General features: G+C 45.0%; 1 protein-coding gene across 3 annotated transcripts; it reads left to right on the top strand.

Moving 5' to 3' along the window:
- The first annotated feature begins 5,489 nt into the window (after positions 1 to 5,489).
- EXOC3L1 (exocyst complex component 3 like 1) lies at positions 5,490 to 25,499 on the top strand. Of its 3 annotated transcripts, XM_058155505.1 has the most exons (14): positions 5,494 to 5,611; positions 7,471 to 7,631; positions 8,791 to 9,010; positions 11,977 to 12,652; positions 13,424 to 13,541; positions 14,414 to 14,539; positions 15,270 to 15,370; positions 15,707 to 15,817; positions 15,975 to 16,116; positions 16,946 to 17,071; positions 17,907 to 18,062; positions 19,812 to 19,936; positions 20,991 to 21,157; positions 23,238 to 25,498. In XM_058155505.1, the coding sequence occupies exons 1-14, from the start codon at positions 5,569 to 5,571 to the stop codon at positions 23,258 to 23,260; spliced, it is 2,295 nt and encodes a 764-aa protein (XP_058011488.1). In that variant the 5' UTR covers positions 5,494 to 5,568; the 3' UTR covers positions 23,261 to 25,498. The 3 variants fall into 3 exon arrangements, with proteins under 3 accessions (XP_058011490.1, XP_058011488.1, XP_058011489.1); XM_058155507.1 differs by lacking the exon at positions 7,471 to 7,631 and having other exon boundaries at positions 5,490 to 5,611; positions 23,238 to 25,499; XM_058155506.1 differs by lacking the exon at positions 20,991 to 21,157 and having other exon boundaries at positions 23,238 to 25,499.
- The last annotated feature ends 1,420 nt before the right edge of the window (positions 25,500 to 26,919 follow it).

Below are 26,919 nucleotides of genomic sequence, written 5' to 3'. Positions count from 1 at the left end.
CCTTCCCTCCCCTCTTCTCCAAGCTCCGCCCACCCACCACCCACTCCGGCCGGCTTTTCTCGTGCGGCCGCGGAGATAGCGTCTCTCTCTCTCATCCTCTCTTGTGTGTATAGCGACGCCTACTGGCCAGGAGACGAATGGGCTCGGTGTGGAGCCCTCCCTCTTTGCAAATTTTTATTTATTTTTATTTATTTTATTTTATTTACTTCTTATTTAGTCGAGTACATATTAGATAATATATATAAGTATAAGCAAGAATTGAATACTTACGACTGTATGACTGTAACTTTGTTGCTTGTATCCTTACTATTTATATTGATATTGATTGTTTCCTGATTGTTTATTTGTACCTTAGGACTATCGTGAAGTGTTGTATCATTAAGTGTTAAATTTGTACCCAATGACTGCCATTAAGTGTTGTAAGTGTTGTACCTTGATGAAGGTATCTCTTCTTTTATGTACACTGAGAGCATATGTCCAAAGACAAATTCCTTGTGTGTCCAATCACACTTGGCCAATAAGATATTCTATTCTATTCTATTCTATTCTATTCTATTCTATTCCATTCCATTCCATTCCATTCCATTCCATTCCATCCTATCCTATATTCTATTCTATTCTATTCTATTCTATTCTATTCTATTCTATTCTAAAGTGAATACAATTAAAGGGAACATTAGGACAGGGATGGTAGGCACGCTGGTGCTCTTATGCATACCCCTTACAAACCTCTTAGGAATGGGGTGAGGTCAACAGTAGACAGTCTAAGGTTAACGTTTTGGCAGTTTGGGGATGTAACCACAGAGCCAGGTAGTGCATTCCAGGCATTGACCACTCTGTTGCTGAAGTCGTATTTTCTGCATTCGAGTTTGGAGTGGTTCACTTTTAAGTTTGTATTCTTGATCGCGGAGAAGCGAGCGGCTGGCTGCTTGCGAAGTTCCCATCATCCTCGGCGTGGGGATTGCGTTGCATAACAGGTCTCATCATCCTACCCACCCACCCACCCCCACGACCTGTATAGCTCTGGCAAAGCTAATGTGATCTGTAAAGCTTGAAGCCAAAAAGGTTTGGTTAAAAAAAAGTAGGATAATAATACAATTAATGCAACCAATACAATTTATTTATTTTATTTAGTTAGTTATTTTCATCAAGCATGTATTTTATGACAGTTACAAGTGTAAACGTAATTGTAAACCCATGCAAAGGGTATGAATAAAAGAAAACATGAGGATAGGGATGGTGGTGCTCTTATGCACACCTCTTTCAAAAAAATATATATTAAAAAACAGTAATAGTTGTAAATAAAATAAATACAAAAAACTATATATGACAGTAACTTTGTTACTTGCATCCTTACGATTTATATTGATATTGTTTCCTGATTATTTAATTGTAGCCTATGACTATTATTAAGTGTTGTAAGTGTTGTACCTTGATGAAGGTATCTTTTCTTTTATGTACACTGAGACCATATGCACCAAGAGAAATTCCTTCTGTGTCCAATCACACTTGGCCAATAAAATAAAAAATCTAAACAATAATGTAGTGGTTAAGACATCAATATAGAACCCAGAAGTCCTGAGTTCTACTTTAAGCACAAAGCCAGCTGGGGTGACCTTGAGCCGGTTGCTCTTGCTCAACCCCTCTGCAAATTTCCTGCCTTTTTATCAAGGCACCAGATGGGCATGCCATGCATTCTGTTACGATATAAGTCGAAAAGGCTTTTTTCTTCTCAGAATAATTTAATCAACCCGAATAGATAAAAGTTCCAAAACAGAACCTCACCATATGTGAATAATCTCAGTGAAGCACTACATGGTTAGTAGTACCTGTGTTATTTCCCAGACCAGTCTTACATTTCCAAACTCTGGTTCCCACCCTGAAATGCAACACAAATAACTAGCTTGTGAATTGTTGTGTCTTAGAGTTATCTGGGAATTATGCTTCAGATGGTAACTGCATTGCACTCCTATCTATTTATTTATTTATTTATTTATTGTTTATATTTATATACCGCCCTATCTCCCAAAGGACTCAGGGCGGTTTACAGGCATTTAAAAAACAAAAAATACAATAAATACAATTCTAAAAACAATTAAAAAACTTATTCAAAAGCCTTAATTAAAAAATATAAAAATTAAAACCCAAGATAAAACCCACAAACTAAAATCTAACTCAGTCCTGCGCAGTTAAATAGATATGTTTTAAGCTCGCGGCGGAAGGTCCGAAGGTCCAGCTGACGAAGTCCTGGGGCAGTTCATTCCAGAGGTGGGAGCCCCACAGAGAACCCTTCCTGGGCGTCGCCAGACGACATTGCCTCGCTGACGGCACCCTGAGGAGTCCCTCTCTGTGAGAGCGCACGGGTCGGTGAGAGGTATTCGGTAGCAGCAGGCGGTCCCGTAGATAACCCGGCCCTATGCCATGGAGCGCTTTAAAGGTGGTCTAGTCAAATAACCAGACCTCCGGGCCACTTGGAACTATTGCTCTTCACATCAGCCGGAAGAAACTAATGTCTGAGAACATTGATAATTGGAAAACATGCATGCTAACAGTGTGTGTGAGAGAGAGAAAGGGGGGGGGGAGAGAGAGAATGAACACCAACTTTTTGGGATAAGTCAAAAATGCTCTTTGCTGTGATGCAAATGCATTCAGGGTAGTGGTGCTATTCAGCTGGTTCTATCTGGGTTCGGGTGAACCGGTAGCGGTGACTGCGGGAGGCTCCGCCCACCCGCCTGGACGTCATCACACCCCGTTTTTGACCCTCTGCGCATGAGCAGAAGGCTCCGTGCATGTACAGAGATGGTGCGTGCAAGCACGCTCATATTTGCAAACCAGTAGCAAAGGTAAGTGAATACTACCACTGATTCAGGGAATAAGATATTGGATTTGTAAGATATTGCTACGTTTTAGGAATCTCTTTGGGAAAAGTATTATTGCTATGTAATAGTTGCACATGGAGTGTCATCTCTGCCCTGTTAATTTTTGCAACCTTAGTGTTACATAGAATCTGGGAACAAATATCTTGGAAAACTTATTCCTGAAAAAGTAGGCATATATAAGGGATGTTTCTACATTGGCAGCTAAATTTGGAAGCGTAATTGACCACTCTATCCTTGTAATTCACTAATGCTGTGACATTTTAAAATCTTTGGTTTAAAATCTACTGTGACTCAGTGGTGAAATCCAAATTTTTTTACTACTGGTTTACTACTGGCTGTGCCTTGGTGGGTGTACTGTAAAATCCCCATTCCTTCCTACTCCTGGGGGAAGGATATTGCAAAATCTCCATTCCCTCCCCACTCCAAGGAAAAGATATTGCAAAATCCCCATTCCCTCCCCACTCCTGGGGGAAGGATATTGCAATATTCCCATTCCCTCCCCACTCCAGGGGAAAGATACTGTAAAATCCCCATTCCCTCCCCACTAATGGGGGAAGGATATTGCAAAATCTCCATTCCCTCCCCACTCCTGGAAGAAGGATATTGAAAAAAATCTCCATTCCCTCCCCCTCCTCGGGGAAGGATACTACAAAATCTCCATTCCCTCCCCACTCCAAGGAAAAGATACTGCAAAATCCCCATTCCCTCCCCACTCCTAGGAGAAAGATATTGCAAAATCTCCATTCCCTCTCCACTCCAGGGGAAAGATACAGTAAAATCCCCATTCCCTCCCTACTCCTGGGGGAAGGATACTGCAAAATCTCCATTCCCTCCCACTCCTGGGGGAAGGATACTGCAAAATCTCTATTCCCTTCCCACTCCAAGGAAAAGATACTGCAAAATCTCCCTTCCCTCCCCACTCCTGGGGGAAGGATAATGCAAAATCCCCATTCCCTCCCCACTCTGGGGCCAGCCAGAGGTGGTATTTGCCGGTTCTCCAAACTGCTCAAAATTTCCACCACTGGTTCTCCAGAACCTCTCAGAACCTGCTGGATTTCACTCCTGCTGTGACTAATGATCCCTGGAGCATTTTTCAGAAGAGAACATGAATAAATTTTTTTATCAAGAATGGAAAGAAAGATACCAACATGGTTTTCATGAGCATATCATTATTCTATCTGAGAAGAAATAAGCATATCTGGTAATAAAACACATGAGACACATATCCCATGTCTAGATAAAAAGGGACAAAATTTACATGCCTAGGGAGATTCCGGGTCATAATTGCCTCAATGATGCTTTTTCAAAAAGGCAACTGGAACTGTTTGTTTTTTTACCCCTGAAGGAAGAATTTCACTTCTCATCTAAGAAGTTGGATGGAATGGAATAGAATGGAATAGAAGTGGAATGGAATAATGAAGTGGAATGAAATGGAAAATAGAAGAAAATTAGAACAGAAGAGGAGAGGGGAGGGGAGGGGAGGGGAGGGAGGGGAGGGAAGGGAAGATAGAATGGAATGGAACAGAACAGAATAAGAGGAGAGGAGAGGAGAAGAGAAGAGAAGAGAAGATTTTTTTAATTTTTATTTTATAAAAATAAAAAAGAAGAGAAGAGAAGAGAAGAGAAGAGAAGATAGAATGGAATGGAATGGAACAGAACAGAACAGAATAGAATACAATAATAGAAGAGAAGGAGGAGAGGAGAAGAGAAGAAGAAGAGAAGAAGAAGAGAGGAGAGAGGAGAAGAGAAGAGAAGAAGATAGAATGGAATGGAACAGAAGAAGAGAAGAGAAGAGAAGAAGAGAAGAGAAGAAGAGGAGGAGAGGAGAGGAGAGGAGAAGAAGAAGAGAGGAGAACAATATAGAATATAGAATGGGATGGAACAGAACAGAATAATGGAATGGAATGAAAGGGAAGGGAAGGGAAGGGAAGGGAATAGAAGACTAGACTAGACTAGACTAGGCTAGAACAGAACAGAACAGAACAGAACAGAACAGAACAGAACAGAATAGAATAGAATAGAATAATACATAATAGCGGTACAAATGACAGACTCAAAGATTCATCATTTGAACCTTCTGGTCCATACTGATGAAGCTTCTTGGATGAGGAGCAAAATGTCATCTTCTTTTTCTTCCTCCAGGAAAAAAAACAACAACAGCCCCGTTGCCTTTTTTTTTTTTTTTTTGAAAAAGCACCTTTCGAGGAAATCTACACATTTTCCCCCCCTATTGATGCATTAGCTCAGCTCCGGAATTGCCGTCGTCCCAACCCACAAGTCTCTCGAGTAATGCGTTAGTTGACTTGAATGTTTAGAAATATAAAGCAAAACCTTCACCAAGAAACTTGCATCTACAGGCAGAGCAAATCAGAAAGCTCTCTGGATCGTGGATTCTTGCTGTGGTCAAAAAAAGAAAAAGCCAGCAGCAGCATTGATGCGCCGAGCTACATTTTGTGCTGTTTCATCTGCATTCCCAAAGAAAGGAAACTGACCGGTAGATTTGCTGTTTTCCCCGCCTTCCTATTCCAACATCCTGAGTGTTTTGGCTTCAGTGTTTCAGAGCAAAACCCCCCCTCCTCCCCAGGAGCCTGTGAGAGGAGTATTAACTGACGGAAATGCTCAGCTTCCTCCGCTCGGCCCCTGTCCAGTCCTAAGCTTTGAACCGGGGAATCCTGCTGCCACTGGAATCATGGGGATGTCTGCTGAGGAGAGTAGTTCCACCCGTCCCGAAGGTAACCATTGAGAAATGAAGGTGGGGGGATTTATTTTTCTTTTTTAGGGGCAGCATGGGATATGTAACCCTTTCTACCAAGCAGCAGCCCCAATATGCCCGTCACCCACTTCTGTCTCTTTCTCCCTTTCACATTTTCCTCAGCACGGGAACAGAGGTGGGTTTCAGCAGGTTCTGACCAGTTCTGGAGAACCGGTAGTGGAAATTTTGAGTAGTTCAGAGAACCAGTAGTAAAAATTCTGACTGGCCCTACTCCCATCTATTCTCTGCCTCCTGAGTCCCAGCTGATCGGGAGGAAAAGGGGATTTTGCAGTATCCTTCCCCTGGAGTGGGGAGGAAATGGGGATTTTGCAGTAACCTTCCCCTGGGGTGGGGAGGGAATGGAGATTTTTACAGTATCCTTCCCCTGCCACGCCCACCAAGCCACGCCCACCAAGCCACACCCACAGAACCGGTAGTAAAAAAAAAATTGAAACCCACCACTGCACTGGAAGCCAAAGGGTCATTTTATTCCATACAGGGGGACGCAGGAGCTCAATTCCCAAACTTTGTGGTTGGAGGCAGGCCCCAAAACTGGAATCGGGTTGATATTGGAAAAGAGAAAGTTCAACCTACTTTAATTTGGCGGCGTTCCACAAATCTCCTCCATGATCTCTCGCTTTTTAAAATGTTGGGTTTTTTAGGGACAGCTCAGCCTGAGCAGGTCTTGATCAGGGCGTGTCATCCCAGATGTATTGAAAAAAGGTCTTTCGTTTCATTCTTCTTTTTGGGACCAACTTGGCTGACTGGTTTTGGGAGGGAGGCTGCATTTTCGGGGCCTTCCTATCACAGCGCAGGGGTGAAATTCATTTCATTTCATTTCATTTCATTTATTAAATTTCTATACCGCCCTTCTCCCGAAGGACTCAGGGCGGTTTACAGCCAACATAAAACAATATTTATAAACAAACTTAAAAACAGTATAAAAATCTAATTCAATTGATACTTTGTCTAGTATCAATTAAAAGTTATGCTAAAAAAACAGTGATAGACCCCCATATTAAAACAATAGTATCTTAGGCCAACCCTGCACGGTGAAATAAAAAAGTATTGAGCTCGCGACGGAAGGTCCGGAGGTCGGGTGGCAGTCGTAACCCCAGAGGAAGCTCGTTCCAGATGGTGGGTTCCCCCACAGAGAAGGCTCTCCCCCGGGGGTCGCCAGCCAGCATTGTTTGGCTGACGGCACCCTGAGGAGACCCTCTCTGTGAGAGCGCACAGGTCGGTGGGAGGCTATCGGTGGCAGCAGGCAGTCCCGTAAATAACCCGGTCCTGTGCCATGGAGTTTCTGACAGGTTCTGGAGAACCAGTAGCGGAAATTTTGAGTAGTTCGGAGAACTGGCAAATACCACTTCTGGCTGGCCCCAGAGTGTGGTGGGAATGGAGATTTTGCAGTATCCTTCCCCTGGAGTGGAGAGGGAATAGAGATTTTGCAGTATCATTCCCCCTGGGGAGGGAATGGGGATTTTGCAGTATCCTTCCCCTGCCACGCCCACCAAGCCACACCCACAGAACCGGGAGTAAAAAAAAGTGTGAATTCCAGCACTGCCACAGTGGGAATAGCTTCAATTCTACAATCACTTTCTTCTCCCTCAAAGCCCCCTAAGAACCCAACCTCCTCTGTGTAGCAAGGAACACACACACACCCCGAAGGGTCTTTCAAGTCTGGGGAACCCAGAGCAAAGTTATGCTTTATAACTTTGTGTAATAGTTATACCACCAGCTGCCAAGTTATGCATTCATTTCCCGTTTCCTTCTCTGCATCCTTAGAGGAAGCATTCCACTGCCTGGAATTTTTACTTCCTTTCATTGTTGTTGCCTTAGTGGGAGAATGGCCAGAATTGGAAAAAGCAGAGAAGCTGGCAAGAGGGGCCGCCTTGAAGTGGGCATCTGGGGTGTTTTACCAACCAGACAAGCTGGATAGTCTTCCGCAGTACCAGATTCGGGAGGTGCAGCGTAACAGGTTCATCGAATCCCGCATAAAGGTAGGTAAGCGTGGCAGGGTAATTTCATAAAACCACGAGGTCCTTGGTGCTCTCTGAGCTTGCTTCTTTTCTTGCAGATGTTTCATTACCCAACGAGGTAACATCATCAGGGTTTGTGCAGAGGAGGAGGAAGTGGACTGTGGGGATCACTGGTGGAATTCAATATTTTTTTTACTACCGGTTCGGTGGGCGTGGCTTGGTGGGCGTGGCAGGGGAAGGATACTGCAAAATCCCCATTTCCTCCCCACTCCTGGGAGGAAGGATATTGTAAAATCTCCATTCCCACCCCACTCCAGGGGAAGGATACTGCAAAATCTCCATTCCCTCCCCACTCCTGGGGGAAGGATATTGAAAAATCCCCATTCTCACCCCACTCCAGGGGAAGGATGCTGAAAAATCTCCATTCCCACCCTACTCCAGGGGAAGGATACTGCAAAATCCCCATTCCCTCTCCACTCCTGGGGGAAGGATATTGCAAAATCTCTATTCCCACCCCACTCTTGGGCCAGCCAGAGGTGGTATTTACCGGTTCTCCGAACTACTCAAAATTTCCGCTACCGGTTCTCCAGAACCTGCTGAATAGTACCCCTGGTGGGGATTTTGGTGTTCTCTGAGCTTCAATGTTTTCCTGCAGATGTTTTATTACCCAACTAGGTAACATCATCAGTGGTAGAAGGGAGTGGGGTTTGCTCTCTGTTCATATACTGTACAACTAGCTTATCCTGCCAATGTTGCCCCGCTATCCTTGGTAGTTTCTTGATTAGGCTGTTGTTTACTCTTTGATTGTTTTCTGAGTTGGTAGTTGCTAGATTGGGGTATTTACAGAATCGTGGACCAAGAGTATTGGAAGAAGACAGAGGTGGGTTTCAGCAGGTTCTGACCAGGTCTGGAGAACCGATAGCAGAAATTCTGAGTAGTTCAGAGAACCGGTAGTAAAAATTCTGACTATTCTCTGCCTCCCAAGTCCCAGCTGATTGGGAAGAAATGGGGATTTTGCAGTATCCTTCCCCCGGATTGGAACCGGTAGTAACAAATTTTACATTTCACCACTGGCCACAAGTCAATTTTTTCAGTGCCGTTGTAACTTTGAACGGTCACAAAATGAACTGTTGTAAGCCAAGGACTCCCTGTAATGACTTACTTCTGGCTTTGCCTCCAGTCCACTGCTCAATCCTACCTGGAAGGCATGAACACGGGCCTGGAGCAACTGCGTTCTGCCCTGACCGACGTCCAACATGTGGAAGAAGAACTGGGGAGCATTCAGAAGGATCTCACATCATGCATTGATTCTTTTCGGAGCTTACAGGACCTACGAGAACTGGCCACAAAACATGACCAGCTGGAGGCAGTGGTCCAGATGTTGCCTCAGCTCTTCTCAGGTGACTTGCGCACTGCGGGACACCCCACCGTCTTGCTGTGGCATTCCGAAACCCATTGCAAAATTTTACGGCAGACGCCCACAGATGGAGAAACTTTAACCCAGAAGCATAACACTCTGAGTCTCTTCCCAGCTCCCACGAAAACCTTAGATTTAATTTCTTTCACATAGAGTCACTGAATTATGTATATATTTGTCTCAGAAAGGGGGAAATGTTAAAGAATATTTATTTATTTAGTTATTTGTCAAACATGTAGAAAGGAGCAGGTATAGGTATAAACATAAACAAAGGAAGGAAGTACAGATAAATTGGGAGAGTAAGACAGGGACGGTAGGCATGTTGGTGCGCTTATGCAGGCCCCCTTAAAGGTAAAGGTAAAGGTTCCTGTTGTGTCTTGCCCGCCCTCAGAGCAGCCAGGGCCTTCTTACCTGCTCCCGAACACTGAGGAATGTATGCCTCCCGGCCCAAGTCCTGGCTCCATGCCCACACAAACTGCAGAAGAAGGAGAATCTCCCGGCGCCAGCCCTGACTCCATGCCCAGGCAAACGGAGCAGCTAGACCCTCCCTCCTCCACAGCAGGTGAGCCTGAGGAGGGTTTATTCCCAACAGCTGATTGGAGTAATCCTCGCATCAGAAGATTGGATAGGCGGAGGCAACAGAGGGAAGGGAGGGGCAGGCCTTAATGAGTGCTGAGTCATGGAGCCACACCCCATGGCCTATATAAAGGATCTACTTTCTGGCAGTCTCTGAGTCAGGCAAAAGTCAAACTTATCTTGCTGAAGTCACTTACTGGTCTCCTGCCTGCTCTGAGGACTTTGCTAGGACTTTGGGCAGAGCTGCAGAGGCAAGTCTGATTCGGATTTCCCTGACCCGGCCGTCAGCGGAGGAGTGGGACACGACAGTTCCCCTCGCACATACGTGCTAGTCATTGCCGACTCTAGGGGCAACGTTTCAAAGCCGAAGAGCCAGCGCTGTCCGAAGAGGTCTCCGTGGTCATGTGGCTGGCATGACTAGACACCCTATTTTTTTTACTTGCATTTTTATGTGCTTTCGAACTGCTAGGTTGGCAGAAGCTAGGACAAGTAACAAGAGCTCACCCCGTTACACAGCAGCACTAGGGATTCGAACCGCTGAGCTGCCGACCTTTCGATCAACAAGCTCAATGTCCTAGCCCCTGAGCCACCGTGTCCCTTTAGGGACCTCTTAGGAATGGGGTGAGGTCCACGGTAGACAGTTTGAGGTTGAAGCTGTGGGGGTTTGAGGATGTAACAACGGAGTCGGGTAGTGCATCCTAGGCGTTGACCACTCTGCTGCTGAAGTCGTATTTTCTGCAATCGAGGCTGGAGCGGTTTACCTTGAGTTTGTATTGATTGTTTGCCCGTGTATTATTGCGGTTGAAGCGGAAGAAGTCATCGTTAGGTAAGAAGCAGACAATTTTGTGCACAGGCGGCGCAGTTCCAGATTGTCCAAGCCCAGAATTTCCAATAGTCTTACTAACTAAATGTTATTATTACTTCAGTTTCAATTAAATGTCAGTAACATGACATTTTATTCTTCTTTTGGCCCCAACAATCTTCTGGAGTGATGCTCTTGATTCAAAGACCAAATTTAAGCCTCCAAAATTTTGCAGGTGCATATTTTAAATGCTTGCCCCAAAACCAGGAATAGAAGTTTATATACACCTTATTACATCGGAGTAATTTTCACACCACCACGGTTTCTGATTTTTCTTCTTCTTTCTTATTATTTATTGCTGTCTTGATCAGTGCAAATTTAAGTACAATTATGAAAGTATAAGGATGAATTTCCTACTGGAGCCCAATGTTTATATGCTGTTTTTATATCAAGATGTCGAAAAAGGTGGAAATCTAACATGAAATTAAAGGGCCAACTTAACTGTAGGCTGATTTTTTTTAAAAAAATAATAATTTACAAAAAGAAATTCTGCCTGCCATGAAGAAAATACAATATTTTTTTATTATTATTATTATTATTATTATTATTATTATTATTATTATTATTATTATTATTATTATTATTATTATTATTGTTGTTGTTGTTGTTGTTGTTGTTGTTGTTGTTGTTGTTATTATTATTATTATTTATTGAATTTCTAGACCGCCCTTCTCCCAAAGGACTCAGGGCGGTGTACAACCAGGCTAAAAAACATACACAATATACAATTTAAAAAACTAAATTAAGAAACTTATTACACAATTGGCCGAGAAATTAAAATATATAAAATCTAAAAACCCCAATTTAAAACATAAATAGAATTTAAAATTTAAAAACTAAACATTTTAAAAGCTTAAGCTAGCCCCGCGCGAATAAACAAATATGTTTTCAATTCGCGGCGAAAGGTCCGAAGGTCAGGTATTTGGCGTAAACCAGGGGGAAGTTCATTCCAAAGAGTCGGAGCCCCACAGAGAAGGATCTTCCCCTGGGGGCCGCCAGCCGACATTGTTTGGCGGACGGCACCCTGAGAAGTCCCTCTCTGTGAGAGCGTACGGGATGGTGGGAGGCATGAGGTAACCCAGGCGGTCCCGTAAGTTTTGTGGGAAACATCACAGTTAAAAACTGGGGAATGGAAGGAGGGGGCATGAAATCAACAATTGGTGGCCAAGCTAATGGAATGGCTAATTACTGTGTTTGTGACTTTTCTTTAATCGATGGGATGATTTATTGTTCATCCCATTTTTCTTTTAAGGCAGGGGTGTCCAATCTTGGCAGCTTTAAGACCTGTGGATTTCCATCTCCCAGAATTCTGGGAGAGGAAGTCCACAGGTCTTAAAGCTGCCAAGGTTGGTCACCTCTATTGTAAGGGATTGAGGAAAATATGCACGTTTTCCCTCTGCTCAGTATACCAACCACTGTTCAATCTAGTCGTTATTTCCTTTCCTTTTAGAAGTTTCAATTTGGAAAACTTAAACTCAATCCCTGCCCCTCCTTTTCTCTTCTCCCTGCAGTACCTCAGCTCATTTCGGAAGGCTTCGATCTCTTACAAAGCCAGAACTTCTTGAAAGCTCATCTAGGGCTTATGGACCTGGAGAGTTTGCGGGATAGCATCCTGTCTCATGTGCATAACCGCAACCTGCTCAGCCCCACAAATCGGACCAGCGTTGAATCTTACTTCGGGGGTCTCCTGGAACTGAACAATGCCTTGGCCCAGCATCTATGGCGCACAGTTGCCCATGCCACAAAACTGGTATCGGAGGACCCATCCCTTTTTGTGTCGGCCGTACGGATCATCGAGAGGGAGGAAAATATAGATGCCATTGTGCTGCTGAGATCCCAACCTCACGGCTTCCTCCCACCAGGACGCCCAAAACGTTGGAGAAGGAAATTCTTCCAAGTCATTCAAGACACTGTCGTTGCTTCCTATTTCCAGGCTGAGCCGAACAAGACTCAAGGCCAGGGGCTCAGTGGCCACTTGGCATGCTTGCAGAATAGCATCCTAGCTGAGTTACGCATTGTGAAAGATTTGATGGTCCAGTGCTGCCCTCCTCATTACAACATCCTCATGGCCTTCGCCACCATGTTCCATCAAGGCCTAACCCATCACCTGCATGGTATTCTTACCTGGGACCTAGACAAACAAGAGATCTTTGCTCTCCTCCACTGGGCAATCCATGTCTACCCAAGGTGGGTGCCGTTGCTAGTGGGTGCTGAAGGCTGTGAGGCAGGGGTGAAAGGCTCCCGGTTCGGACCACATCGCCCGATCTGGTAGTGATGGCGGCGGGTGGTTCGGAGAACCGGTAGCAAAAATCCCTGCCCCCCTCCCCGCCCATGCCCATCTGAGCCGCATGATCATCACAGGTTTGGTTTTTTTTTACTTTTAAAAGTATTTTTTCTTCGGCCGAAAAAATGCTTTTAAAAGTAAAAAAAAAAACCCTCTGATGATTGCTGGGATCGTCAGAGCCTCTTAAAAGCATTTTTTAAATGCATTACTTTTAAATGCTTTTAAAAGTAAAAAAAAAAAGCCTCTGATGATCAGCTGGGATCGTCAGAGCCTTTTCAAAGCATTTTTTCTACAACCTCTTTGACCGAAGAGGTTATAAAAAATGCTTTTAAAAGGCTCTGACGATCAGGCAACTCAGCTGGGATCGTCAGAGCCTTTTAAAAGAATTTTTTTTACAACCTCTTCGGGCCGAAAAGGTTCGCCATCACTCAGAGGTGGGTTTCAGCAGGTTCTGACCAGTTCTGGAGAACCAGTAGCGGAAATGTTGAGTAGTTCGGAGAACCGGTAGTAAAAATTCTGACTGGCCCCGCCCCCCATCTATTCTCTACCTCCCAAGTCCCAGCTGATTGGGAGGAAATGGGGATTTTGCAGTATCCTTCCCCTACCACGCCCACATTTTCTTTGCATTTTGATCCTGACTTTCTCCCCCTCCCCCTCTTTTTTTTTTTAAACAGTTCTGAAATGATGGCTCACCCAGATCTGCTTCCTGAAGTGGACATCTCAACCTTAGGTGCTCTGCTTCCAGCAGATGCAATAGGCTCCCTGGAAGAGTCTTATCTGGGGAAAGTACAGGTGAGTTAGAAGACCAGGGTCAGGATTTGGACAATCCAATTATCTGTGGGCGTGGAAGGAGGTCTGGATCAGTAGTGGGCTTCAAAAATTTTTTTACTACTGGTTCTGTGGGTGTGGCTTGGTGGGCGTGGCTTGGTGGGCGTGGCAGGTGAAGGATACTGCAAAATCTCCATTCCCACCCCACTCCAGGGGAAAGATACTGCAAATTTTATTTTATTTTTGTTTACATTTATATCCCGCCCTTCTCCGAAGACTCAGGGCGGCTTACAGTGTATAAGGCAATAGTCTCATTCTATTTGTATATTTTTACAAAGTCAACTTATTGCCCCCCCAACAATCTGGGTCCTCATTTTACCTACCTTATAAAGGATGGAAGGCTGAGTCAACCTTGGGCCGGGCTTGAACCTGCAGTAATTGCAGGCTCCTGTGTTCTAATAACAGGCTCTAACAGCCTGAGCTATTCCGGCCCCCATTCCTTCTCCAGTTCTGGAGGAAGGATATTGGAAAATCTTCATTCCCACCCCACTCTGGGGCCAGCCAGAAATGGTATTTGCCGGTTCTCCGAACTGCTCAAAATTTCCGCTGCCGGTTCTCCAGAACCTGTCAGAACCTGCTGGATTTCACCCCTGCTCCAAGGTCCCTTTCAACTCTGTTGTTCTATGTTCTGCTGCAATAGAGAGAACAGAAAACAGGAGATGGAAAGGTTGCAGCCAAGCCAAGCCACCACCCTGTTTATGTTTCGAGTGGGTTTAAGCAGACCAAGTGAGACACCTGTGAATCGGAGCAGGTGGGAACTTCTAAAAGAGCCAGCCCCTGAGTTCATTTCGAAGGGCTCAGGATTACCTGGATCCCATTTTGTTTCCTTCCCCTAGGCTAGCATTGCAGAATGGATGCAGAAGGCTCTAGAAATGGAGTTTGAGGAATGGCTTTGTGGAAAAGAACCCGAATCTGACTATCAAGGCTTCTTCCAGACCACTTTGCCTACCATTGCCATGAAGGTTAGGAGGAATTGGGGAGGCAAGGAGAAAAGACTTACCGTATTTTTCAGAGTATAAGATGCACCTTTCCCCCCCCCCTCAAAAAAAGAGGGTGAAAATCTGGGTGCGTCTTATACTCTGAATGTAGTCCCGCCCAGCTTCGCAAACGGAGATTTCAGAGGCTGAAAAAAAAGCATCAGAAACGAAGCTTTAGAAAAAAAGCCCACAAACAGAGCTTCAGAAAAAAAGCCTCAACAATGAAGCTTCAGAAAAAAAGCCCCCAAACAGAACTTCAGAAAAAAAGCCTCAGCAACAAAGCTTCAGAAAAAAAAGCCTCCAAACAGAACTTCAGAAAAAAAGCCTCAGCAACAAAGCTTCAGAGGCTTTTTTTTTTTCTGAAGCTCTGTTTCGGAGGCTTTCAGAGGCAGAAAAAAAAGTTTTTTCTGAAATTCCATTTCAAAAGTTTCAGAGGCAGAAAAAAAAGCAAGGCGCAGAGCTCACAACCAATGAATCTGTTGCTAAAATTCACCTCTGCGAACAGCTGGTTGGGGGTATTCTGGGAGGCCAATCCTCCTGACAATCAGCTTTTTTCTTATTTTCCTCCCCAAAAACTTAGGTGCGTCTTATACTCCAAAAAATACGGTAGCTAACTCAACAAAGAAGATATTTTTAATTGTAGAAGCCAAATCATGAGTTTGATTTCCCCATCTGTTCCTCTCTCTCTCTCTCTCTCTCCCATTAAATATTTCAGATGCTTGATGAAAACATTAGAGTGGTATCTCTCATTTCTGATATTTTCCAGCAGAAAGTTCTTGAAATGGCTTTGGGAGAGTTGGAGGCCTTTTTGGGCAGGTCAGTTTTGTCTTGTATGCCAATTAATTCCAAAAAACAGGATGTCCTGCCACTATAACCTCAACACCCAAAGATCCAACCTGTAGCCACAACTGAGGGGAATCAAGTTGACAATTCATTTCTGAAAATTATTGGTTCGTAATTGCATCCATCTTGGTCCTGTCGACCATTACATCAGCTTATTGGGGGTTGTACATCCATGTGGGGGAAAAGGGGTTGTCTTGCAAGCTGGAAGTATGGTGACCGCATGGATCATTTCATTCCCCCCTGTAACCTCAGCAAAGGCTCCTGGGCGAGCAAGGCCGCTTGTGATAAGTGTATCTTTCCTTCCTGCAGCCTGTATGAGAAATTAGTGGAATTTTGCAAAGCACATCATCAAGAGCCCATGGCATCTAAGTACTACACAGCGAGATTGCTGTCCACTGTCAACAACTGCTTGGCTCTCAGGTATTCCCGAAGACTGTTTCTGGTACTCGGTACTTCTCTCTCTCTCTCTCTCTCTCTCTCTCTCTCTTTCTCTCTCTCTCCAGGCCTGTTGTCTTCATCTTCTTAGCCACCAGCCCAAAAGCTCCTTCTTAATTATTTCTCTCCTCTTTGCTGGCAGCTCCTCCATCTCAGCCTTGTGTGCTAATGGACTGCCCCCTGAAGAGCCTGCCAGGATGCTACCATCTCTACACACGGCGTTAGAGAAAATGCAGAAGAAGGCATGCCAACTTCTACTAGAGGAGATGCTGGCTGACTTGAAGGTATTCCCCATTCAGGATCACACACAGTGTCAGGTTTGGTTCTGGCTTAGGATGCTTGGACAACCTAACGGATAGCGGTCATTCGATATGCCATGATCAAACGATTCAGCTTGCAGCCTGTACCAGGTTTTAACTACACATCTGGCACAACCGTTGGAAAACATAGCAGATTCAAAGCTGCCTTGTGCAAAATACACACCACCACTTCAGAAGCGAGAGCTACACTCTATATAGCATATATAGAGCCTCTATGAAAGTAACCAATGGTCAAAAGCTGTATTTCACTAGATATTGATATAAACAGCTCATCCAGTAATTCCCATGTATGCTATAATGCAGGACTGGGGCTGCTGGGGATTCGCAGGGGTTCTGAGAACCCCCAAATCCCACTCCTGGCTGGCCCCGCTAACCCCACCCCACCCCTCCCAGGAGTCCCCATGTGGCCCGTTTTGGATGCAGGTAAGTGCAGGGCACATGTGGAGGCTCGGGGAGGGCAAAAAATGGGCCTACCAGAAGTTCAGGGGGAAACAGGCCTGTTTCTGGCCTCCATATTATTTGTTTGTAAGGGCCATAAGAGACAGTTTGGAGACTGGGCGTGGCTTAGACTTGCTGAATTGTATATAAGAATTGGTTTGGCCTCTCTAAATGTTGCCTCTGTACAATATATTCGCCTCTGTATCTCTCTACTCTGTAATGACTTGCTTCTAGGAATATTGCTTCTGTATTCCTGATATTGTATGCTGAATCCTGCTGAAGTTCATTTAGTTGTGTGCTGGTCGGATGTGCTGCAAACTCTGACAGACTTCGTTTCTCTTGCGGTCTGTTCCAGCCACACTTTGCCCAGTTGCCTTCCCGCCAGTGGCTGCTGGATGATTGTCAGCTGACGAACAACATCTGCGAGGTGATTGAAAAGCATGCGGAAGATTTCAGCAGAACTCACAAACCTGTCAGCATGGTAAGATCCTGCCACCACTGGGGACATCAGTGGTGGGGATGGGGAAGATCTATCCACTACTGAAAGCCCAGGGTGAGCATCATCCTGAGATCATCACAAGCCTGACAGAAGATCAGTCTGTTAGCATAACAAGAGACAAATAGCAATAGCAACAGCACTTATATACCACTTTACAGTGCTTTACAACCAGTGGTGAAATCCTACCAGTTCATACTAGTTCGAACGAACCGGGCGAACCAGGCGAACCAGTAGTGATAAAATCTACCGGTTCAGCAAACCGGTAGTAAAAAAAAACAACTACTGGTTGGTCCGAACTGGTATTTCCGACAATCAGCTGTGCCATTCATTGTCCACCTTTGGCCTTATTCCCAAGTCAATCCTTGTTCTTTAGCTGTTCTCTTCATTCAGCAACTTTGTGCATGCGCACTCTGGGAACAGGCTCCAGCTGTTCATCTGCCTCACCGATGTCTGACTGCAAAGGCAGTTGATAACTAGCATACGGCTCTGGCCCCCTCTCTGCCTCTGACGCAGAGCCCTCATCAGAGCCTTTCCCAGACTCCAGGACTGGCCCATGTTCCTCCCCAACCTCCTCACTGTCCGAATCTGCTGCCAGATCCGCTGGCGAGACACAACAGTCCTATCTGGAAATGCCAAGAGTGAAGACAGAATCTTTTTCATACAAATCATTGACCATAAAGCAGCGTTTCCTAAGTTTCAGTTCAGACACAATCCAGGTTAGTTAACGAGGGCACATACTCACAAATTGGATTTCGGCCATATCAAAAAAAAAAAACACCACACCTCTTTTTTCCTTTCTCCTATAATGCCCACTCAGTACCTGCTGTCAGAAGCTGAGCACCTGGTCATGAGCCAGTATGTGAAGTCCCTCTTGCAGAAACGGATGATGTGTCGAACAGCTGAGGAGAGGACCAAGATGTCCACAAGGATGCTGCAGGATTCCTCTCAGCTGAAGGAACTCTTCTGCGCCTTGGTGAGAAAGAGGAGGGCGGAAAGCCAACTCTCCAGACCTGGGTAGAAATGCTGCAAAAAAGGGGGCAGGAATTTCTGGGGAAAGACAGACTAATTTGGCCCAAACAAAAGTAAGAGAAAACGACGCCTACAACCTGAGAGACAATAAGCAGAAGGATTTTCTTGGTTCAGTTCTGCATGGATTACTGTATTTTTCAGAGTATAAGATGCACCTTAGTTTTTGGGGAGGAAAATAAGACAAAAGCTGATTGGCAGGTGGATTGGCCTCCCGGAATACCTACTTTTGCTTTTTTTTCTGCCTCTGAAAACCTCCAAAACAGCTTCAGGAAAAAAGCCTGTGAAGCTCTGTATGGAGGCTTTTTTTCTGAAGCTCTGTTTGGGGGCTTCTTTTCTGAAGCTTCGTTTTTGATGCTTTTTTCAGCCTCTGAAACCTCCGTTTGAAAAGCTGGGTGGGGCTACATTCAGAGTATAATAATAATAATAATAATAATAATAATAATAATAATAATAATAATAATAATAATAATAATAATAATAATAATAATAATAATAATAATAATAATAATAATAATAATGTTTTAATTTGTATACTGCCCTTCTCCCGAAGGACTCAGGGCGGTGAACAGGCAAATAAAATACAAACAGAAACATACACAATAATTAAAACAACCCTTAAAAAACTGATTCAAATTTGCCAGAAAATTTAAAATAACATTACACCCCATAAAATTACAGAAAATTTAAAACCCATCAAAATTCAATTAAAATTTAAAATTTAAAATCAGGCCAGTCCAGCCATACGGAATAAATAGGTTTTAAGTTTTTTACCCTCTTTTTTTGGGAAAAAAGGTGCGTCTTATACTCCGAAAAATACGGTAATTGTGCCCTTTTAAAAATAGACTAAAACTCAACACTGCAATCCCATAGCCGCAAAACAGAAGTGGTGTAGGGGGAGAATTGCAAAAAAAAAAAAAAAAAATTAAAAAGGAAGATTTGTAGCCACTGCAATCAAGGAAGACTGGCAGCCGTTGGCATAAACCGAAAGAAACTACAATAAAATATCCATGCTATAAAAACAGTCAACTAGAAGTAACATTTGTGATTCCAAATATATCTGAACGTTTGTTTAGTTGATGATTAAATAAATAGAAATAAATATGTGCGATTTTTATTTCCGGTTGACTGTTTTTATAGGATGGAAACCTTGCTGTAGTTTCTTTTGGTTTATGCCAGTGGTGGGGTACCTATGGCATCCGTGCCAGAGGTGGCACACAGAGCCCTCTCTATGGGCACGCAAACTATTGCTGGCCAGCTGATCTTCAGGTCTTTGACACGCATGTGGGGGGTTGGGGTGCATGCAGGGCTCCCGGAACACATGCACAGGGTGCATGTGTGGGGGATGCATGGGGATGCACAACGCATGTGTGGGGCAGGGGGCATGCACGGGGATGTGTGCGCATGTGTACACACCCATGTGCTTGCACGAGGGTGGGGGGCATGCACGGGGGACATGCACGCATTGCATTTTGGGGATTTGCATGCACATGCACGCTTTGGGCACTCACTGTTAGCCATCACTGGTCTATTCCAACTGTTGCCAGTCTTCCTTGATTGCATTTTTGCAATTCTCCCCTACATCACTTTCAATCTTCTATTTTGCGGGTATGAGGTCGCAGCGTTGGGTTTGACTCTATTCTGAAAGTAAGTGAACGCATTGGTTCTGAGCTACCTGGTCTTCTTTTCTTCCAAGGGCTTGGAGGAGGACAAACTGTCCCTCAAAGTCATTGCAGATCTGCAGCAGATCATCAGTGTCAAGGATCCTTCTATGCTTGGCCTGGAAGTGTTGGGATTCATGTCAAAATATCCTGATATCAGGTAGGACGCCCAAGTGGCAAAAAATAAAAAAAAAGGACAACCTTCCATCTTCTAATTGCAGCATCCTCTGGCATCAAATCTGCATTTGGGGACTGAACGAGAAGCCCAGAAACTGCTACAATGTCCTTTTTAACACCAGATATTCAGGACAGAATCTACTAGGACCATAGGCATAATTAGGCATCAGTAATGGTACTTGGGGACATGGTGGCTCAGTGGCTAAGACGCTGAGCTTGTCGATCGAAAGGTCGGCAGTTCAGCGGTTCGAATTCCTAGCACCACATAATGGGGTGAGCTCCCGTTACTTGTCCCAGCTTCTGCCAACCTAGCAGTTCGAAAGCACGCAAAAAATGCAAGTAGAAAAATAGGTGGGAAGGTAACACCCCCAGATCTAGCCCCTGGGCCTTAAATTTGACATCCCTGTTGTAGGTCAGCTACTCCATCCTACCCACACACCCCGCCCAAGCAGGAGACCCTACACCAGAGGTCAGCAACGTGCGGCTCTGGAGCTGCATGTGGCTCTTTCATTTCTCTGCTGCAGCTCCCTGTCACTCAAATTATGCATCACAACCGCCAACGTGCGATACCCCACCAGCAAACGATAATAAACCCCTGCTAGGCCAATCATGGATAAATCCAAGAAAAGAAAAGTTTCAGAAGAAAACAGAACGTTTTAATTCAACCGCATATGCTAGTTTTGTGGCCGCTCAAGGAATAGTCAGCCACGGGAAGGGTTTTGTGGCTCCCGGTGTTTTCTTTTCTGTGGGAAACAGGTCCAAATGGCTCTTTGAGTGTTTAACCTTGCAGACCCCTGCCCTACATTCTTTCTGAGAGATGGCAGTCCAGTCTCTTCTTGAAAGCTTCCAGTGATAAAGCTCCCACAACTTCTGAAGGCAACTTCTGTTCCGTTGGTGGATTGCTCTCACTGTGGAACAGCTTGCCATACAAGCTTTCATGATAATAAGTCGGTTTTGAAGTCTTTCTCATGTCTGCGTGTAAAAACATGTAACGCGCTTATCCTTCTGGGACCTGTTTTTTCATCTTGTTTCTCCAGCGACGACCACATTTCCATGTTCTTCTACTTGCGGGGCGACATTTCCAAAGAAATCTGCAATCATGTGCTGGGAATCATGGCACAGAATCCTCAAGTCCTACCGGAGAATTATGATCCCATTTTCAGCAACATCTTGGTTCCTGCTCCAGAGCTGCCCTTCTGCCTTGGCAAGTCCAAGTGTGCCTGAAAACTCCTAGCAGCTGCTGCTCCTGTCCACAACTCTCTTGACAGCCTGTCTGAATTCACCAACCTGAATTCAGGTTGGTAACCTTGGCACAGTGGGGAAAACTTACTGTCAGGGTTCCAAGGAACACCCCCAACGAAATAAAGCTCTGAGGCTTGAGGTTCCTCAAAGTTCCAATTTATTAGAGATGTCATGTTGGCACAGCTGGGAAAACCCGAATCTGAAAGCTTCCAGGTTTTCCACACCCAGTTGACAGTTCACAGCCCTGCCCCACACCCACAAGTTCATCACATTGTCCAATCAACTCTTCACACTCAGTTGGATACAATCTTCAGGCAGTCTCCATCAGACGCAGGATGTCCTTGAATACGGAATGCTGTTATGACTAACTTTCTACCGCTCCAACAACAATCCCCTCCCAACTTCCCCAGCTAAAATATGTGGCACTTAAGAAGCAAAAGGAAAATTGCCTTCTAAAATCCCTGCACCAGGCATGTCAAACTTGTTTCATTGAGGGCCACATTAGGGTTGTGTTTGACCTCTGGGACAGGGGTGAAATCTACTTACCTTCCTTACCAGCTCAGAAGTCCCCCACCACCACCGCACACATCACATGTGTGCGCAGACTTTCTGTGCATGCACAAAAGCTTCTGCGCAAGCACAGAAGGTTAAAAAAAAACACATTACTTCTTGGTTAAAACTAGGAAACAATGACACCCGGGTGGCGGGTGGCGCCGGTGGTTTGGCGATCACTACCGGATCGTCGAACCACTGGCCACGGTCACTATTGGATCGCGAGATCTGGTCAGAACCGGGAGCATTTCATCCCTGCTCTGAGGGCCGGGTGGGTGGAGCCGGGGTGGGCATGGCCACCTTGACGTTACTTGTGTTGGGGACGCCTTTGGTGGCTGGAGCGCTCTGCCAGTGAAAACGGGCTCCCGAGCTCCGTTTTTGGCTGCCAGGGCCTCCTGCAACCCTCTGCCAATGAAACTGGAACTTGGGAAAGCCACATGCAGCCTCCCGAGCTCCATTTTCATTGGCAGAAGCACTGCAGGCTGGTCCTTCACTGTTTCCAGGGCAGCCCCACAGGCCAAATCTAAGTACCCCATAGGCTAGAACTGCCCCCCCGGGGGCTTGAGATACCCCTGCCCTACACCAGCAAGCACTGCACCATTTTGCATGGCCAGATGCAAGATGCAGATACAGGTAGACCTCGACTTAACAACCACCGCTGAGCCCAAACTTTCGGCGGATAAGTGAAATGTTTGCTAAGTGAATTTTGATGACCTTTCTTGCCACAGCTGTTAAGTGGGTCGCTGCCGTTGTGAAATTAGTGACGCTGTTGTGAATTGAATCTGGTTTCCCCGGGGATTTTGCTTGTTGGAAGGTCACACAAGAGGCTCACACGACCCTGTAAAACTTCAACCGTCATAAATATGAATCAGTTGCCAAGCGTCCAAATTATGATCACGTCATTAAGTTTGCTGCAATGATCATAAGTGTGAAAAACAGTTGTATGTTACTTTTTTCGGTGCTGTTGTAACTTTGAACAGTCACTAAATGAACTATTGTAAGTCGAGAACTACCTGTACTTTGAAACCGGACGCATCTCTTGCTCCTTCTGCTTTCTCTTTCGTTGGCCTTTCCATGAGTGCCTTTTGCACTTCCATTGTTCTAAATCAGGGGTGAAATCCAGCAGTTTCTGACAGGTTCTGGCGAACCGGTAGCGGAAATTTTGAGTAGTTTGGAGAACCGGCAAATACCACCTCTGGCTGGCTCCAGAGTGGGGTGGGAATGGAGATTTTGCAATATCCTTCCCCCAGGAGTGGGGAGGGAATGGGGATTTTGCAGTATCCTTTCCCTGCCATGCCCACCAAGCCACGTCCACCAAGCCACACCCACAGAACCGGTAGTAAAAAAATTTGAATTCTACCACTGCTCTAAATATGCAACAATTGGGCAATTTGTCAGTTCGGCGGAGAAGGATTAAAACGATCTCTCCTGCGCTTGTGTATGAAAATTTCCTGAGTGTTTTAATTCTCTGTTCACCGTTTGCGTTTCAGGAAATATCTGCGTGCCTTCCTGAAAAGAAACTGTAAATACGAGCAGCTTTGAGGCAAAGCCCTGCCTTAGATCTAGAGACATCTCAGAAAAGACCTTGCATTAGGTATCTTGATATTTATCTTCCTGAAGGATGAAACCTTATTAAAGTATGTGAATTAAGCAGAGACATCTGTGCAAGAGTGGTTCCGTGAGAATCTAGACAGTGTAGTTCTTGAAAGGTCAAATCCAGCAGCGTAAGATTGGGTCCACAAAGTAACATCAAATTCAACAGCAAAGTTTATTTGCATTAATCAGGATCTGCCAGGACCTGAAGGATCCCATTATCAATATTTCGGGTACTTTGGCCTCCAAGGGAAATGAACAGGAAATGAAATAAGAGAAGCATTCAAAATAATTTATTTTTTTCACAAAAAAAAGAAAACCAAAACAAAACAAGACATGACAAACACTAACATAAAACATATACTCTTTCTTTACATCAGCTTCGTTTCGGTATTCCTCTATTCTTTACATTTTTTCCCTTCTCGTTTCCTTTAATTGTACTTATCTTTTTTGTCCCAGTAGCTAAGACGCTGAGCTTGTCGATCGAAAGGTCAGCAGTTTGGTGGTTTGAATCCCTAGCACTGCGTAACGGTGTGAGCTCCCGTGACTTGTCTCAGCTTCTGCCAAACCTAGCAGTTCGAAAGCACATAAAAAATGCAAGTAGAAAAAATAGGGACCACCTTTGCTGGGAAGGGAACAGCGTTCCGTGCGCCTTTAGCGTTGAGTCATGCCGGCCACATGACCACGGAGACGTCTTCAGACAGCGCTGGCTCTTTGGCTTTGAAACGGAGATGAGCACCGCCCCCTAGAGTTGGGAACAATTAGCACATATGTGCGATGGGAATCTTTACCATTAACCTTACTTTTGGTCAATATAATATAGAGCAGTAGGCCATTTAATCAAGCAGGGGTTAAAAGGTTGAGAACCAGAACAATCTCATTTTATCGTGGAAAATCAGATACTGAATATACTCATGGATAAGCCAAAAATTCTAGATCCCCAAACATATCCAATATGAGCTTATCTGCAAGTGCAGACAATACAAGTTTTCCCCTCCCCCAGCAAAGATTTGCTGACTTTGAAGGGAAAGTCACAGTCCAAGCACGACTATCCAGAACTCTTGTCGCCCAGCTGCAGCCCTCAAGGCTCTTCCCTCGGGATCTGCAGCGGAAGGAACGGAAGGACAAATCAGACTGATTAAAGTAACCACAGGTGTGAGATTGTGAAACGTTTCTCCGTGCAACAAAGAAAGGAAAACAGTAATAGAAATACGCACAGAGGCTGAGAGTTGGAAGCAGTGTGTTTTTTTTTTAATTAAAAAAAACTAGCAAACAGGCTTTACTCAATGAAAGATCTTTGAGGTGGCCGTTAGGAATCATTTGACACAAAATGGAGATTGGGAGGGACAATGCCAATTTAGGTTATTGTTATCTCTTTATTTTTTTTTTTGATAACCCAGTTTGGGTTATTGTCTCTCTTACTGTAAATTCTTAAGGGCAGGCATGATGGCTCAGCGATTAAAGACGCTGGGCTTGGAAAGCTGACAGCTCGGGTTCGAGACCCGAGCATCGCGCAATAGAGTGATCTCCCATTACTTGTCGCAGTCCCTGTCCGCCTAGCAGTTAGACAGCATGCAAATGCGAGTAGATAAATAGGTACCACTTTGATGGGAAGGTAACAGCACTGCATTTGCCTCAGCGTATAGTCATGCTGGCCACAGGACCACAGAAATGTTTTCGGACAATGGAGGCTGCCACGGCTACGGAAAAGGAGATGCTATATAATGATGCTACAGAGCACTGCACACCAGAACAACTAGACACAAGAACAGTTTTTTCCCGAAGGCCATCACTCTGCTAAACAAATAATTCCCTCAACACTGTCAAATTATTTACTAAATCTGCACTACTATTAATCTTCTCATCGTTCCCATCACCCATCTCTTTCCACTTATGACTGTAACTTTGTTGCTGGCAATCCTTATGATTTATATTGATATATTGACCATCATTTGTGTTGTAAATGTTGTACCTTGATGAACGTATCTTTTCTTTTATGTACACTGAGAGCATATGCACCAAGACAAATTCCTTGTGTGTCCAATCACACTTGGCCAATAAAAAATTCTATTCTATTCTAAAATGTGAGTAGATAAATAGGTACCACTTTGATGGGAAGGTAACAGCACTGCATTTGCCTCAGCGTATAGTCATGCTGGCCACAGGACCACAGAAATGTTTTCGGACAATGGAAGCTGCCACGGCTACGGAAAAGGAGATGAGCATCGTCCCCTAGAGTCAGACATGACTGGACAGGGGAAAACTTTAACAGAACAGAATAACTGAGTTAGAAGGGGCCTTGGAGGTCCAACCCCCTGCTCAGGCAGGAAACCCTATATCAGTGATGGCTAACCTGTTTGCCGTCACGTGCCAAAAGCGGGGGGAGTGTGGGGGGCTCACACACATGCATGCCAACACCCATAATTCAATGCACCCCACCCCCTGCACATGCATGTGTGACCCCCCCATGCTCCCCCCGCTTTTGGCATGTGATGGCATGGTGGGCCCAGTAGGCCAGTTTTTTGTCCTCCCCAGGCTCCAGAGGCTTTCTTGGAGCCTGGGGAGGGCGAAAACGGCCTTCCCAACCCCCCAGGAGGCCCTCCAGAGGCTGGAAATGGCCCGTGGGACCAGAGCCTAGGGAGAGCCTTCTGGTCCCACCGAAAGTCAGTAAATGGGCTGTTTCCAGCCTCCGGAGGGCCTCCAGCGGGGTGGGGAACACTGTTTTTGCCCTCCCCAGGCTCCTAGAAAGCCTCTGGCGCCTGGGGAGGGTGAAAAACAGGCCTTTCCCCATCCCCCCTGAGGCCCTCTGGAGGCCGGAAACAGCCTGTTTCCTGACTTCTGGTGGGCCCAGAAGGCCCAAAAATCAGCTGGCCGGTGCACACATACATGCTAGAGCTGTGCCAGGACAAAGATTGCGTGCCCACCAATATGGCTCCACATGCCACAGGTTTGCCATCATGGCCCTATACCATTTCAGAGAAGTAGTTGTGAAATCTTTTCTTTAAAACCTCCAGTGTTGGAGCATTTACAACTTCTGGAGGCAAGTTGTTCCCCTGGCTAATTGTTCTGTCAGGAAATTTCTCCTTAGTTTCAAGTTGCTTCTCTCCTTGATTAGTTTCCATCCGTTGCTTCTTGCCCTGCCTTCTGGTGCTTTGGAGAATAGCTTGACTCCCTCTTCTTTGCGGCAAGCCCTTAGATACCTTTACCTTTATCTCTTAAAAGAAAAAGAAAAAAAACTACAAATTAGTAAGTTCAAAGCTTGGGGCCAGATGTAATTGAGTAGGGAAAAGATCCTATAGATGGTATTTTGGATTGATAGTTCCATGTCTCACATCGCTACATTCCTGGTAAATTCTCCATTGGCAAGAAAGCATCCAAATCTTACTAAAAGGTTAGCATGCAACCACCATCACTCCAGGCCTTCAGGGGGATGGATAACCCAAATCTCTTTTTGTGAGGTGATTAACACTCCCTGTCTGCCTGCCCGCAGTGCTGAAATTCAGCACCTTTAGTAGGCAGAGTTGAAAATAAAGAGCATTCTGGCGTCAATGAGAAAACACCTGCCACCAAGCCAGAGTT

This window comes from Ahaetulla prasina, chromosome 12 (assembly GCF_028640845.1).
Source record: "Ahaetulla prasina isolate Xishuangbanna chromosome 12, ASM2864084v1, whole genome shotgun sequence".
Taxonomy (NCBI): Eukaryota; Metazoa; Chordata; class Lepidosauria; order Squamata; family Colubridae; genus Ahaetulla; species Ahaetulla prasina.
The sequence above is the reverse complement of the archived record's forward strand: the minus strand, read 5'-3'. Positions and strand labels throughout refer to the sequence as shown.

Coding starts and splice junctions, on each gene's coding strand:
- EXOC3L1 (XM_058155505.1), top strand. CDS start 5,569: ATGGGGATGTCTGCTGAGGAGAGTAGTTCCACCCGTCCCGAAG. Junction 14,540..15,269: donor TGCCTACCATTGCCATGAAG/GTTAGGAGGAAT, acceptor TAAATATTTCAG/ATGCTTGATGAAAACATTAG. Junction 18,063..19,811: donor AGGAACTCTTCTGCGCCTTG/GTGAGAAAGAGG, acceptor TTTTCTTCCAAG/GGCTTGGAGGAGGACAAACT.